The 13,666-nt window shown below is 45.8% G+C and overlaps 2 protein-coding genes and 1 pseudogene across 3 annotated transcripts in view; 1 reads left to right on the top strand and 2 right to left on the bottom strand.

Annotated features, from left to right (window-relative positions):
• Nucleotides 1-3,469, bottom strand: part of SERAC1 (serine active site containing 1) — a 29,262-nt gene extending 25,793 nt beyond the window's left edge. Inside the window, exons 1-3 of one of the 2 annotated variants that reach the window (XM_045188940.3) lie at nt 3,333-3,469; nt 1,473-1,564; nt 462-498 (exon numbers count right to left, since the gene is read on the bottom strand). In XM_045188940.3, coding sequence (XP_045044875.2) covers nt 462-498; nt 1,473-1,563 — 128 coding nt within the window. In that variant the 5' untranslated portion in view covers nt 1,564; nt 3,333-3,469. The remainder of the gene's footprint in view (nt 1-461; nt 499-1,472; nt 1,565-3,332) is intronic. The other variant, XM_024551999.4, reaches the window with a different exon arrangement.
• Nucleotides 3,470-3,516: 47 nt separating this feature from the next.
• GTF2H5 (general transcription factor IIH subunit 5) lies at nt 3,517-13,373 on the top strand. The gene is made up of 3 exons (XM_024552000.4): nt 3,517-3,586; nt 4,406-4,479; nt 11,241-13,373. Exons 2-3 carry the CDS (start codon nt 4,445-4,447, stop codon nt 11,419-11,421), a joined length of 216 nt encoding a protein of 71 aa, XP_024407768.1. The 5' UTR covers nt 3,517-3,586; nt 4,406-4,444; the 3' UTR covers nt 11,422-13,373.
• LOC112297148 (ATP synthase F(0) complex subunit C2, mitochondrial pseudogene) lies at nt 4,510-5,061 on the bottom strand (annotated as a pseudogene).
• Nucleotides 13,374-13,666: the final 293 nt, after the last annotated feature.

Raw genomic sequence — 13,666 nt, forward strand, 5'->3', positions numbered from 1 at the left:
CAAAAACAAGGAAAAAACCAGAATGAAAATACAATTTTCAGAAAGTCACTCCATGCATTGAGCAAGTGCCTGCAGTTTTCTCAGTCAGCCTCAATTTCCTTCCGTAAGAGCTTCATGGTGACTCATAAGATTTTCAAAGATTATTGTGACAATAGTTGATTTTTACCTTTTCCACCCACTTTAGAATCTGAGACAAGATGTGATTTTAGGAGTGTGGAAGCTACTTAGTGAGTCTCTGCCCTGTCCCCATCGTTCACTCGGATCCGAGAGAAACCAAGACTTGGACGGCGAGGCAGCTGTAGGGATGCGACACTGAAGTGGCAGAACCGGTGACGAACCAGTGACAAATCCACCCACTCCACAGTCTGTACCCTCCGCACTCCCCCATGCCACCTGTAAATCACTTCCACTGAGATTTCAATTAGCATTATAACGAAGTCAATTTCGCTGTTGACACTTACCCTAAAATAAGTGATCCAGTAAACTTTATTATATTTCCTTCAAAAAGAAAAACAAAGGTCAATGTAATGAATTTCATTTTAAAACATGACCGGAAACAGGCATGTTCAGATAAGAAGTTATTGATATTTCTTCATTAATATAAGCAGCTGCTATCAACACAAGGCTTGCTATCCCCAGACAGAAACGAGCGCACCAGTAAGCACTGAGTACAAACACAGAACCTCACACTCATTCCCCCCTCCCGCCACCCCCACCCCAACCAGCAGAGGCCCCAGTTCCCAAGGCCCTGCTGGGACTGGCAGGCCCACCGAGCTTCCACTGAACGCCACGTCCAGGGGGGCAACTTCCCTTCTGACTCCTTTTAGTTCACAAACAAGTAAAGCACAGGGATATTTCTCCCCACCACACCAGATGTCATCTTTGTGTTTGGACCCAGAACTCATTTTGGTGGTGGCAAGACAACCCGTTTTGGCATGATTTATATGATTCCTTGGATTACAAAAGAAACATGGACTCGAACATAAACTTGCAAGACATGGCCCATGTGAGATCTCAAGAAAACAGTAGTAACACCTGGCGCATAGTAGGTGTTCATAAACATCTGACAACTGAAAGATGATCTAGGCCAATCTTCTCATTTTACAAATAAAGATTAGTGATAAATAAGGTAAATAAAGATTTACTAATACAGACAGATTAAGTGCTAGATCCCGAGCTCCCGTATGGCAAGCTCATCTACCTTGCTCAGCACTGAATTCACAGAACCTAATGCATATGCAGGGCACTGTGTTTTGCAGGAGCTTAATAAGTAGCTGCTGAATGAGAATGTAGTAATACTTGAGTTGAGGTCACAAGGGTTCACATGAATCTGAGAGGAAACATAGGGGAAGGAATGGACTCCCAGGAAAGAGGAGTATGCATGGCTCTGGGCCTGCCAATGTGGGATGGACCATTAGCCCAGAAAAGACATAAATGAATCTGCTAGAAACTGTTGTTTAAACAGTACTCACTGATATCTTTCCAGTATGTGTTGCTTGTTGGAGGAGGATTTGAGGTTCCTATTCTTCTACAACAGATGACACAATAAGCAGCCAGGGACATTCTGTGTATTTAAGACAATTATAAGAAATTTAGTTTAGCATGTAATTAAAAACATATCTTTTACTCATAAGAACATGTCACAATCACAGTGGATTGCCCACAGAGTTAGGTTTTTCAAGACTAGGAAAAAATATTTTCATTAAAAAAAAAGTATTTCTCGATTTATTTCTAGGTAACTTTAGTTTTGAAAACCATTATGAATATGTTATTAAATTCCTAGTTAGTTATTGCTGTTGTATAGAAGTTATATTTTTGTTCAGAAATCCTCCTGAAGACTATTTTTCTTTTTCTTTTCAGTTTATTGAGTAATCCTTCTCTTTCCCACTGATTTGTGATCATTCCTTTACCTTACAAATTTGTGTATGTATATACACACACACATACATACAAACAGACATGTTTTTGTTTTGTTTCTGGCTGGCCTGTTCCACTGATCTTTTTTTGTACTACTATCACACTGTTTTAAGTGCTACAGTTTTATATATTTTGACAGCAATAATCCTCTGTCTCAAACTTTGTAGCTATCTATGTCAGTTTACTCTTCCTGATAAATATTACAATCATTATGTCAGGAGCACTGGTTCCTCCCCAGAGCCACCAAAGCCATACAGTCTGGGGGCTCTGAAGGCCATTTCTGACACCACCAAACCAAAGCAGCTCCTCCAATCACTGCATCACATCGCCACCTGAAACCTCCTTGTCAACTGATTTTGGTGTCTCTCTCCCCTCACTACAATCAGTTACTTGTTTACCATTGTAAACCCCAGCGTCTAGACTAGTGGGCGGCACATATTCGGTGCACAAAAATCTTTGTGGAACAAATGAATGGAGGTTTGAAATCTGGATGATTGGGAGAAACAGGAAGAAAAGCAGGCTTTGAAGTGACGGGGAAAGATGAGAAGTAGCTCAGTTTCAGAGGAGACATTCAGAGTAGCACAGGGCAGGCAGCAAGCAGGCTCGTGGAGCGCAAGACTGCAGGGAGGAACAAGGCGATGGAATTGCTGAGATGGTCAAGGAGCAGAATGCTTGCAAGAAGGAAAAAAGCGAGGAAAGGATCCTTGGGAAGAACTGGGCGGATTAAAGAGAGAGCTCCCGCGCCCGCAAAAAATATGGAAAACAAGGGGAGGGAAAAGATTCGAGGGATAGAAAAAAGGAAATAAGTGGATAAGCTGGGTTCCTACATCATATAAACACACGAAGTAAAAAGCAGCATGAGCTCAACTGAGAAGTACAATTCACCTAAGGATCAGAAAGCAAGAACCTCATCTCCACTGGTAAAAACAGAGCGAGCTCGGTTAGCATGTAGACCAAAATTTGGGGAAGGAGTTAATTTTAGAACCACCTGGGGTCTCCCAGGTAAAATGTCCATTACCAGGGTTAGAGAACTATCAGCATTTAATCTATTCACCCTCCAGGGGCAGAGCTAGAATCTGAGGTCTGGAAGGTTCCAGTTTGAATGGACACTGTTTCGTCCTCGTTATCATCATTCCGTCACTACAGCGCCCGGGTGAGTGGATGGCACCCGCACGCGCTCTCGGGTCTCGGGGAGGAACCGAGAGGGGCGGTTACCGGGAATCGGTGGGCTGCCAAGGCTGCGAGAGGCTCTCACACCCGGCGGAGGGTCCGCGGGTCAGTCGAGGCCGCCCGTCCACGCGGGGGCGCCTCGGCCGCTCCCCAGCCAGCCCCGTCGCCATTCGTCCAACTCCCCGCCTTACCGGGTTTCGCTGACGTCGTAGCCCTCCCCCACGAGCCCGAGCTCGACTTCCTACCTGCCGGCACGTGGACTTGGCCTGCCCGCAGCTGCTCACAGAGGACCAGGTCACCAAGGAGACCACCTTTCTCTGCGACGCCCCGCCCGCGCCCTCCACCCAGCGGCGGGCGGCACGTAACCCCGCCCCCAGCGCTCCCAGCTCCGCCCCTCGGGCCCCACCTCCCACCCACAAGGGGTCGCCGACGTGATGACGCAACGGGCGCTGGCGTACTCCGTCGGCGACGCGGAGGTGTTGCTGGTCTGTAGGTGGAGGTGAGAAGTGTCTGCTCTCGGAGAGGGAAAGTAGGGTCTGTAAGAGATGGAGAGGGTCCCCAAGAAAGTGAGGAGGGGGTGAAGAGACCCAGAAACCTGTCCTCCAAGTGTTGGGGCACAGGGCAGTGTCCCGCACCGTCTCCAGGCCTGTCTGGCGAGGCCGGGTCTGCAGTAGTTGAACCTACCCCAAAGTGAATTAACTTTGGGGAGGCATTGCTCCGCGACGTGTGTAGAAGCTTAAGAGTTAGGTTCACGTGCACTGGGTGGGTTTTTCCTTTTAGCGTAGATCTTTGGGAAACGTCATGTATTTGCTAAAAGAACACAAGTTTGGAGGCCTCGCTTGTACCCATCTGGGGGGCGGGCGAATGGGTAAAGCTACTGCTTGATCTCTCCCAAGGCTCTGTCTTCTGTAAAACGAGGTGATTGGACTCAGTATATAATTTTTAAGGCCCATTTCAGAGTTATCATTCTGTGATTCCTGTCTCCTAGAATCTTATTTTTCATCATACTCCTGGGGGAGAAGAGAGGTCTTTCAACTAATGTTTTAAAAACAGGGATGGACACACCGGTGTGGTTAAGCCACTTTCATTAGGATTGACTGGGTAGAATTTGTTTGCAAGTTCATATGTGAATATTCCAATAAGCTTGTGATAATTTTTTTAAAGTTTGAAATATGTATGTTTTCTTAGTATTAGCGCTGTTTTTCACAGAGTTGAATGTTTGCTAGTATTTCATATTTTGCCTCATTTCAGAGGTAAATCTCCAAAGTGTGTTAAAGTCGATGCTTTTGAATTTATGTCACCTTATTCCTTTCATTAGCATTCGGAAGGTCATCGGCATCATCTGACCAGGGAAAAGATGGTCAACGTCTTGAAAGGAGTGCTTATCGAATGGTTAGTAGTTTTTTTTCATTAATACAGTACTTGTCTTTCCTTTGTCAACCCCTGAGCCAACCACTTTCGCCAGGCTGCCTAGGGAGGTATAGGAACAGGAACATTCAGGGCAGACAAGACATGGGAGAAAGAACATAGGAGGTAGCGAAGGCTGGTTCACATGGTGAAGAGGATGAGAAAAGCCACCATCAGGCAGAAGAGCCCCTTGGCCTCTGAGAGGGCAAAGCCCAGGGTGGCGTTGCTTCAGAGAAGGCACCTGGCATAAGCAACGATGAGGCCTCCAAATTCCAGCTGCAGAGCCTGCCAGCCCTACTGTGGCAGCCCCAGCCCCAATGAACTTGGCTGCTGTGTCAGTGTCTCTTGAAATGGCACTGGTTTGGAAAGCTTGCAGCTAGAAATATGTGAGGTCAGAGGACATGGGGCTGCCAAGCTGCTGAGGCTCTCATCTGTCGGTGTGTCTGTTCGCTTCAGCACCACTGCAGGTAGTGACCGGCTCTGCTACAGAGAGGTGCTCCTGACCGAGGTGGGGGTGGGGACAAGCCTGGTGCAGGTGTCCATTTTCGGGGGGTGAGGGGCTGTGGCAGGAGAGCTGCTCCAAGTGCACAGACGACAGAAAGGGTCTTAATGAGTTTTTTTTAATTCTTTTTTCTTTTAAGATGGGAATGAATTGAGATTTTCAGCTTCCGCACTTCATTTCTCTTACTTCCGTAGCAAGTGGGACAGATTTTGTTCCTAAGTTTCCTCCTGGTGCCAGATTTCAGTGTCTCTGATCAAAGTTGATGTAATTGGCAGTATATCCACCAAGTTCTGGTCAGAGGCAGCATATTTGTTAGAGGAACAGTGCTGCAGTTCTAGAACCGCCGGGGGTGACTAAAATTGTTGTCGGAGGTGAGGAGGGTGCCAGGTCTTAGAACAGTGGAGTCAGACCAAACCTTGGTTCAGCAACCTCATGGTACTTGTTCTGACTAGGAAAGCGTTCAGAGCCAAGACTCAAACTCTAAGAGAAAGTTTATTTAGAAAGTCACAGAGGTAAAGGAAGTGAGCAGTAGAAGAAATGGGCTGGGAAAGAAATTACAGAGGCAAAAGAAGGGGCCCTTGGGGCCTAGGAGAGAGAAGGGTAAAGGTAACTCTCCTGGGGGCAAGAGAAGAGGGATGGGGGTGGGGAAGTAAGCTGTATCCTCCCTCCTAATCATTTTTGAGGGTGGAGATTTCAGGGGAGGGTCTCAATAGAATGTTCACCAGCTCTCCAGGTGTGTCTTTTAGGGTCCTGGTCTCCACTGATTGGTCAGCACCAGGTCATTAGTGCAGCTGTTCCTGAGGTCACCCTTGATGTAGTTTGTCTGGTTTTGCTTCTTTTCTAGGCCAGGAGCTGAAACACAACTGAGACCTAGATGTTATCCCTAGAGTTTAATGTTTTAGGGAGTGGTGGTGCAAGGGCCTGAAATGGGAGTCTTGTGAGGCTCCATTTCAGCCTGCTCCTCCACGGGGTCTCCCACATGACCAGCAATGGGGGAAGAAAGGTCATGGGAGCGTCTGAGCCCATGACCAGTGATATGAAAGGTTAAGGGGTCTAAAACCACAGGACTGGTCATATGCTGGGGGAGGAAAGGTTACCCTAGGGGGGTGTCCTTGTTTTGCCATTTTTGCCCATTTCAAGGCACCCAGGTGGCTTTCCACCCTGGCGGCCTTCTGTACCTGGCCCATCGTCCTTGCTCTGCTCATGTCTGTCTAACTGCTGACCACAGAATTTTAGGGTCTGCCTAAGGCTTTGCATCGCAAACTCTGGTTTTTAAAAAACAAGGGGGGGGAAAAACAAACCAAGAGAAGTGATAGGTTGTTTAAACCGAGTCACACATTTCAAAGGAGAAATGAGAAACGAGAAACCTTAATGGGCAGAAGCCCTCAGTCCAGCCCACTGGGTCAGTTCCTCAAAGCAGGCTATGGTAGGGCTTAGATACCACGCAGCTGAGAACCTGAACTGCTGGTCCAGTCTCGTTCAGTCTCCACTTGTTTGCTTGCCCGCCAGTAATTGTCTCATCCAGGAATCTTGCTCTGTGGACACTCCCATTTTCTGAAAATACTCTTGTCCATATCTCTGTGCCCCTAATTATATGAACACTGGTACTGTTTACTGCGGTGGCAAATGTTTGTTGAGCACCTACAATATGCTGGCCCTAACTTAGGCCCCCATACCTCCTGCTGCACAAAACCCAAATTCTTCTGGGCCTTCCCTCACTCTTTTTACAGCATTATCTTACGGCTGCATACATCTGCTTTTTCAATTCCAGCTCCTATCCATCCTTTCCACTTGGCCCTCTAGAACCCGAGATAGCAGCAGAACCCACTGTGTCCTCGGCCTCCTCTCTGAACTTCTCCTCTCCCCGCCCCCAGCCTCCTTTTCCTTTAGGCTCCAACAAAACCTGGCTTTCTCCTGAGGGGCCTGCTTCTCCCGTAGCCCTTTCAAGTGTTGGACTTTTCTCTAATACCTCTTGTGCCATTGGGCCAGGAAATAGGCCAGCAGATGGAATAGGTATCTCCTTTACTCCTCAGCGCCCCTTCCAGAAGTTGCCCTTCTCTCTCCCGTGCAAACCGCAGTTCTGAGTCTCGTCAGAGTAGAGTGAGACTAGACCGCCCACTTCGGAATATCCACAGACACCGGGGTCTTCCTTGAGGGTTTCTCCTGTCGCTCCTCGGGAACCGTCTTCTCAAACTCTTGATGATCTCAACATCCGTGTAGACAGTCCTTTCCGTACCCTGTCCCCTCCGTTCCTGACCTCTTCCAATGAGCTCGTCCTCCAGCCTGTCACGGCCAGTCATGCACATGCATGGTCAGGCCTACACCTGTCCCCGGTGCTGCCACGTCCAGAGTCTCCATTTGCAGTAGCTGTCTCTGCCCACCACGTCCGCTTCCCTGTTCACTCCCTCTGATGCCCCATTTCTACAGTGTCTCCAGATACACAGTCCGTCGGTCCTCCCACCTCTTCATTGCCCTTCACCACCCCAACGTCTCACCTTCCTCCTCACCCAGCTTATGTTCCACTGCCCATCCAGTAACTTGTTCTCCCAAAGACGTTGTCAACCCCCTGCCCCTCTGTGCCACACTCACCAGATCTGGTAAAATCCAGCCCTCCACCTTCTCTGGACCTTTACCTCCACGGCTCTCAGCGCCTGGAGGAAAACATACAAGCATACTAATCAGTCTCGCTGAAGATGCAGGACTGCTAAGTTCACGTGGACCCTGGGTGCCAGCCGGCAGGCCTACGACGTTTCCTGGTCCACTGATGCTCCCTCGCTCCTAGCAAAGCTGTTGCAGTTTATCAAAGCTAAGATTTCATCAGTTTCATAACTTACCAATATTTTAAGTACCTCTGAGAAAAATCACTGCCAATATACTATAACATGCCCTTGAACTTAAGACTCATCCCAATTTTAGAGATGTTAAAATGTGGGGGAATATGGTTCTTAGAGTGGTGAAATATGGTATTCCCTACTTTCGGATTCTCAAACCTCAAACAACTCCCCTGCCCTCACTCCAGCTGGTCCCTTGCTTCCTGATTCACGGAGAAAATAAAATCATAAGAGAATGTCACTGGCCTTCATCACATGGATCTGTCTGTGCCCAGACTCATAACTCTTCTTCCCCCTGGTTATGACCCAGGTTCTGTACTTGGGGACTGGACCCCACCGCCCTGCCTGTTTAAGGGCACCTGCTCAGCAGTTTTCCTCTGTTCTGCCTTCTCAGCTTTTCTTCCTCCTTAGACCATTCCCATCAGCATCACAAACACTCTGTGATTCTCCCCTGCCCCTCCGAGGCAAAAACTCTTGGTTCCCACATTCCTTTCCGGTTCCCACTCTATTCCTGCTCTTTGTAGCAGGGTTTCCCAGGAGACCTGTCTGTGTTCATCGTCTGTAATTTCTTTCCTCCCATTCTGAAACCCACGTCAATCAGGCCTCCCCCCCAACCCCCCGTGGCCACCACAACTGCCCTTGCCAAGTCCAGCAATTTCCTGAATCCTGTAGTCGATTCTCAGTCCTTACCTTACTGCACCTCGTAACAGTAGCTGGCACAGTCGATCCCTTCCTCTCCCTGGATGTCCCTTATTCACTCAGCTTCCAGGATTCTTCTTGCTTTCTTCCTGCCTCAGTGGTCACTTCTTTATCATCTGCTTCGCCCGTCTGTCCTTTCTAACCTTTTGGTGTTGTGGTGTCCAAGGCTTGGTCCTTGGACCCTGCTCTCTATCTATGCTCGTCCCTTGTCCTGGCTTTAAACGCCACGCATACACACTGATGGCTGGCTGGCTGTTACTTCAGTCTGGACTTCACTGCTGACATCCAGAATTGCGTATGCAGTTTCTTACTCAACCCCATCGCTCGGGTGCCAGTACGCATCTCATACGAAATATGCTTAAAACCAAACTCTTGATCTTACCAGCAAACCTGTTTTTCCCACATTCCCCTCATTTCAGTAAAAGACAACTGCAGCCTTCCATTTGCTCAGACCAAGAATCTGAGAGTCTCGATTCTTCCCTTCCAAACCTTGAGTCTAGTCTCAGCTCATCATGTTGGCTTTCTGTGCAGCAGCTGTCTAGGATTCCACCACTTCTCGTCCCCACCTGGGTCCCAGTCATTTTCATCTCTTGCCTGGATCACTGCAGGCGCCTCCAAATTAGTCCCCCCATCTCCAGCCTTGTCTCCACCGCCATCCCTTCCCCATCCCTAATCTTTTTTCAACCCAGCAGGCACTGTGGTCCCTACATTTATAACTTAAGACAGTTGGTAAGTTAAGTCATGTCACTTAGTCCCTAAAAAAGCCAAAGTCCCTAAAATCATCTTAAGCCCTACATCATCTGGACCAGTTTTAACTTTCTGACCTCTCCCCTACTACTCTCCCCTTGGTGGCCCCCCTCCAGCAACCTTGGCCTTGCTGTTCCCTCTGCCTAGGACACTCTCCCCCCACATCACCATATCCATGGCTTGCTCACACGGAGTTTGTTCACACTCACCTGCTCAGTAAGGCCTTCCTTCACACCCTTACTTACACTCACAAGACCCTGTCACTTTCAACATTGCCATTTCTTTGTGCCTGGCACATGATAGGTACTTGATAAGTATTTATTGAGTGAGTGAATAAAACTTAAAATGGCAAATTTGCTACTTCTGAACAAATCAATTCCACACACTGGTATGGCCATTCTAATACTGCAGCCATAGAATATAACTGAATTTGGTGAAACCTGAGTGAATAAGTGTAACTTGTGTTTTGCACCGACGTGTAAGGTAAATGTATGGGAAACTAAATTTGAAACCTGTGTCAATTCTGATATGGGTAGATACGTTAATTTATTCACATCATCTTACATCAATTGTTAGCAAAGTCATTTTAGTGGTAAGTTGAAAGTAAATAAAATCATTAGGAAGGCTTCACTTTATTGACAGTTAATGTGCCGTGAACCGTACTCATTTAGTGATTAGAGTAAATCTCTTACTGTGTTGGCTTCACTTACACCTATATTTGTACCTGAACAAAGTAAAACTTATTTGTGTTGTCTTCATTAAATTACAGTGACCTTTTGAATTAAATTATCTTTGTAATTGATGTTGACATTATTCAAGAAACTAAATGATTGTGTAAGATTTTTTTCTTTAAGAATTAAAACTCTGCCCTGGCTGGTATGGCTCAGTGGATTGAGCACCGGCCTATGAACCAAAGAGTCACTGGTTTGATTCCCAGTCAGGGCACATGCCTGAGTTGCAGGCCAGGTCCCCAGTAGGGGGCATGTGAGAGGCAACCACACATTGATGTTTCTCTCCCTCTCTTCCTCCTTTCCTCTCTCTCAAAAAATAAATCTTTTAAAAAAAGAATTAAAAATCTATGCAGCTTGACATTTTTATATTAATTTTTTGCTAAACACATTATTGTATATTAGATCAAAAGAGTATCCTTTGTTGTAATTCAGGGCTTTTATGAAAAAGACATACTTTGGTAAACCCAAGAAATTATATCCCTCTTTCCCTTATGACTATCCTATTCCAAACTAAAGCCACAAATAAATAAAATTGAATTTGGATCTCTTCTTTGAGCTCAGTATTCTCAAAGAGATTTTTGTTAGGATTTTCTTTAAGGATTCTGAATGATTGTTCAGCCTTGCATGGTTCAGAATTTTAAGGAAGAGGAAAAACACTTGAATACCTGCTGCAGAACAAATACTGTCCTTGGTGGGCTTTTCCCTTTAATTTCCATAACAATTCTGTATGTAGGCTCATGTTGAGGCCTTGGGAGACTGAGTACATTCTAAGGTCACTCAAGTAGGTGATAAAGCCAGGGCTGAATGCAGATCTGCCTCTGTGCACCCTGCTTTACCAGAGTGACGATTTAACTGGCTTTGTACATTCATCACTGGCAAGGTGGTGAAAAGCTATTGCTGCTTCAATGTAATGGTGGCAGACGAGTGAGGAAATTCATTCTTAAAATCAGTTAAGGAGGCTGTGATTCTAGGCCCTATAACTACAGGGCTTTGAGCATTACTTTTTCACTTGTCAACGACAGATCATTCTTTTAAAGTCTTATCATTGGCCTCTTTCTCTTAAACTTGCTCTAACAGTTCTAAAATGAAGCTACATCTATAAATCAACACTTAAGGCAGAGTGGGAGTGAGAGTTTAGGACTTTTTAAATTAACCTAAAAATTCTTCATGCTCAAAATTCTGATCACTCAAGTTCCGGTATAATTCGAAGTTAAAGTTTCTCCGTGTTCTCTACAGTGACCCTGCCATGAAGCAGTTTCTGCTGTACTTGGATGAGTCAAATGCCCTGGGGAAGAAGTTCATCATTCAAGACATCGACGACACACACGTCTTCGTGATAGCAGAGTTGGTCACTGTCCTCCAGGAGCGAGTAGGTGAATTAATGGACCAAAATGCGTTTTCTCTTACCCAGAAGTGAAAATATTAGATATTGACCACTTTGGAATTCAAAGTAACAGATGCAAGAGAGACTGTCACCATTTAGTGTCTCGTCTGAGAAGTCAGAGAGTTGCTGAGAAGCATGCCGTGGGAAAGACTGGGGTGTCATTTGTTCAGAAGAAAAGCCCCTAAACTGATTTTCTTGTTCTGTCTTTTCCAATACGTGTGCCCTAGAATTTAAAAAAAAAGTTTTAACAGTTGGCTATAATTTGACTTTTATTGTCCTTTATTGAAATATAAATGTAAATGGTTTTTCTGCCCTTTTAATGCCAATTTAATACATTAAGAATATAATTTTTATGCCTGTAAAAATATGATTTTTCATTATCAGTCTTGCCTAGATGCTTATTTTTCTTGTTCCTATAAGTAATTGTGAGTTTTTGTAGTGTGGGTATGGTTAGTTTTGTTTCAACTAGAAACTTTAGAGAAGTTTTTAATCAAAGTACAGAAAACATACAGAAGATGTCCAAGGCATGAATGTACAAATCTCAGAATTTGCACAAACTGAGGCACCCAGATGAAGAAGAAGACAGTTCCCACCACCCCAGAAGCCTTTTTCCTAGATCACCCGAGGGTGCGCACTGTGCTGACCTCGGACAGCACCGCTTTGCTCACCGTTACCTTCACGTCGGTGCGGTCTTGCGGCACGTGTTCCTGCCCGGCGTCTTCACTCGGCGCTGTGTGTGAGAGTCGCCCGTGCTGTTGGGTGACGTGGCCCAGCCGACCTGGAGCAACGTGGGTCTGTACCGTGCGAGTCTGCTCATACGTGCATCCCTTTCAGTAAATACTGTAAATGTATTTTCCTTATGATTTTTCTTATCTCTAGCTTATTTTATTGTAAGAATAGAGTATATAATCCATATAACTTAAAAAATGTGTGTGTTAATCAACTGTTTATGTTATTGGTAAGGCTTCCAGTAGTTAACTTTTGGGGGAGTCAAAATGCATGGATTTTCAACTGCACAGGAGTTAGTGTCCCTCACCACCCCCCCACTCCTGTTGTTCAGGGGCCAACTAATTTTCATTCTCAATGCTGTACAGTAGGCGCTCCATTGTTTGCCTCAACCACCCTAGAGAGGTTTTGGTTAATCCATGAAGCAGTCCCCCAAATCTGAGAACTATACATTCATTAAACTTCAATTTGAACTTGATAAACATACATCAGGAAACTTTACCACTATCACGTTATCACACTGATTTTTCTCCAGTGGCAGAATGTATGCAACTGTGTTGTATTGGTTTGAGAAAAGATATGGAAGTACAGAAGCTAACTGCAAATATATTGGCATTAGTTACAGTGATACTCTGTCGTTACTATAACAGCTTCTTCAGTTCATTCAGTCCTTCACTTACTCATTCAAAAAATACTTAAGTACCCACCACGTCCTAGTGTAAAGGATAGTCTTTTAAAAGGTGGATGACGCACTTATTAACTTCAAGTAACAGAACAACAGCGAAGAATTATTTAAACAATAAAGAAGTTTAATTGTCCAATATAACAAGTTTGGAGGCAGTTGCAGGTGGTTCAGCCTGCTTGTCATGCTAATGTTGGCTTTTCATTCCCGGCTCACTGCCTCGTGGTCACCAGACCGTGGCTGCCACGCAAGGGTGTCATATTCACAGCGACAGCCCAAATGAGGAAAGGAAGGCTCCACTTGCCAGCAAAGAAAATAAGGAAAAACTTCACCCTGGTGTGACTCTCTTTTTATAAGGGAGAAAAACCTTTCCCAGAACATTCCCACTTACCTATCCCTAGACTACTGGGTGGCGAAGAGGAATAGAATAATAACTGACTTAGATCGGTGATTCTCAACCTTTAAAATCACTGGGAGGTTTTCAAATAACAGCGTAGATACTGTTGGGTCCAAGTAGAGCTTAGTTCCCTACAGTGAGTATGGGCTGCACTTAGTGACTTGCTTCCAAAGAGTAGATCTGGACTGGGTGAAAAAGTACCTGTGCAGTGGAGACACCTGGAAAACACTGCCTTAGGCAGGTGATCAGGACATCACACACAGGTCATGCTGAGAACGTGTGCCCCAGTGTGATGTGATGAGAAGGGTACTTCGCCCTGACCGGTGTGGCTCGGTTGGGCATCATCCTGCGAAGCGCAGGTTGCCAGGTTGATGCCTAGGTTGCGGGTTCGGTCCCCTGTTGGACTGCATGCAAGAGGCAATGGATTGATGCTTCTCTCCCTCTCTTCCTCCCTTCCCCTCTCTAAAAAGTAA

Source organism: Desmodus rotundus, chromosome 11, assembly GCF_022682495.2.
Source record: "Desmodus rotundus isolate HL8 chromosome 11, HLdesRot8A.1, whole genome shotgun sequence".
NCBI lineage: Eukaryota > Metazoa > Chordata > Mammalia > Chiroptera > Phyllostomidae > Desmodus > Desmodus rotundus.

Bases quoted from the DNA above. Each gene is read 5' to 3' on its own strand.
- GTF2H5 (XM_024552000.4), top strand. From the start codon at position 4,445: ATGGTCAACGTCTTGAAAGGAGTGCTTATCGAATG. The intron at 4,480-11,240 runs GTTAGTAGTTTT...TGTTCTCTACAG, and splicing joins AAAGGAGTGCTTATCGAATG to TGACCCTGCCATGAAGCAGT.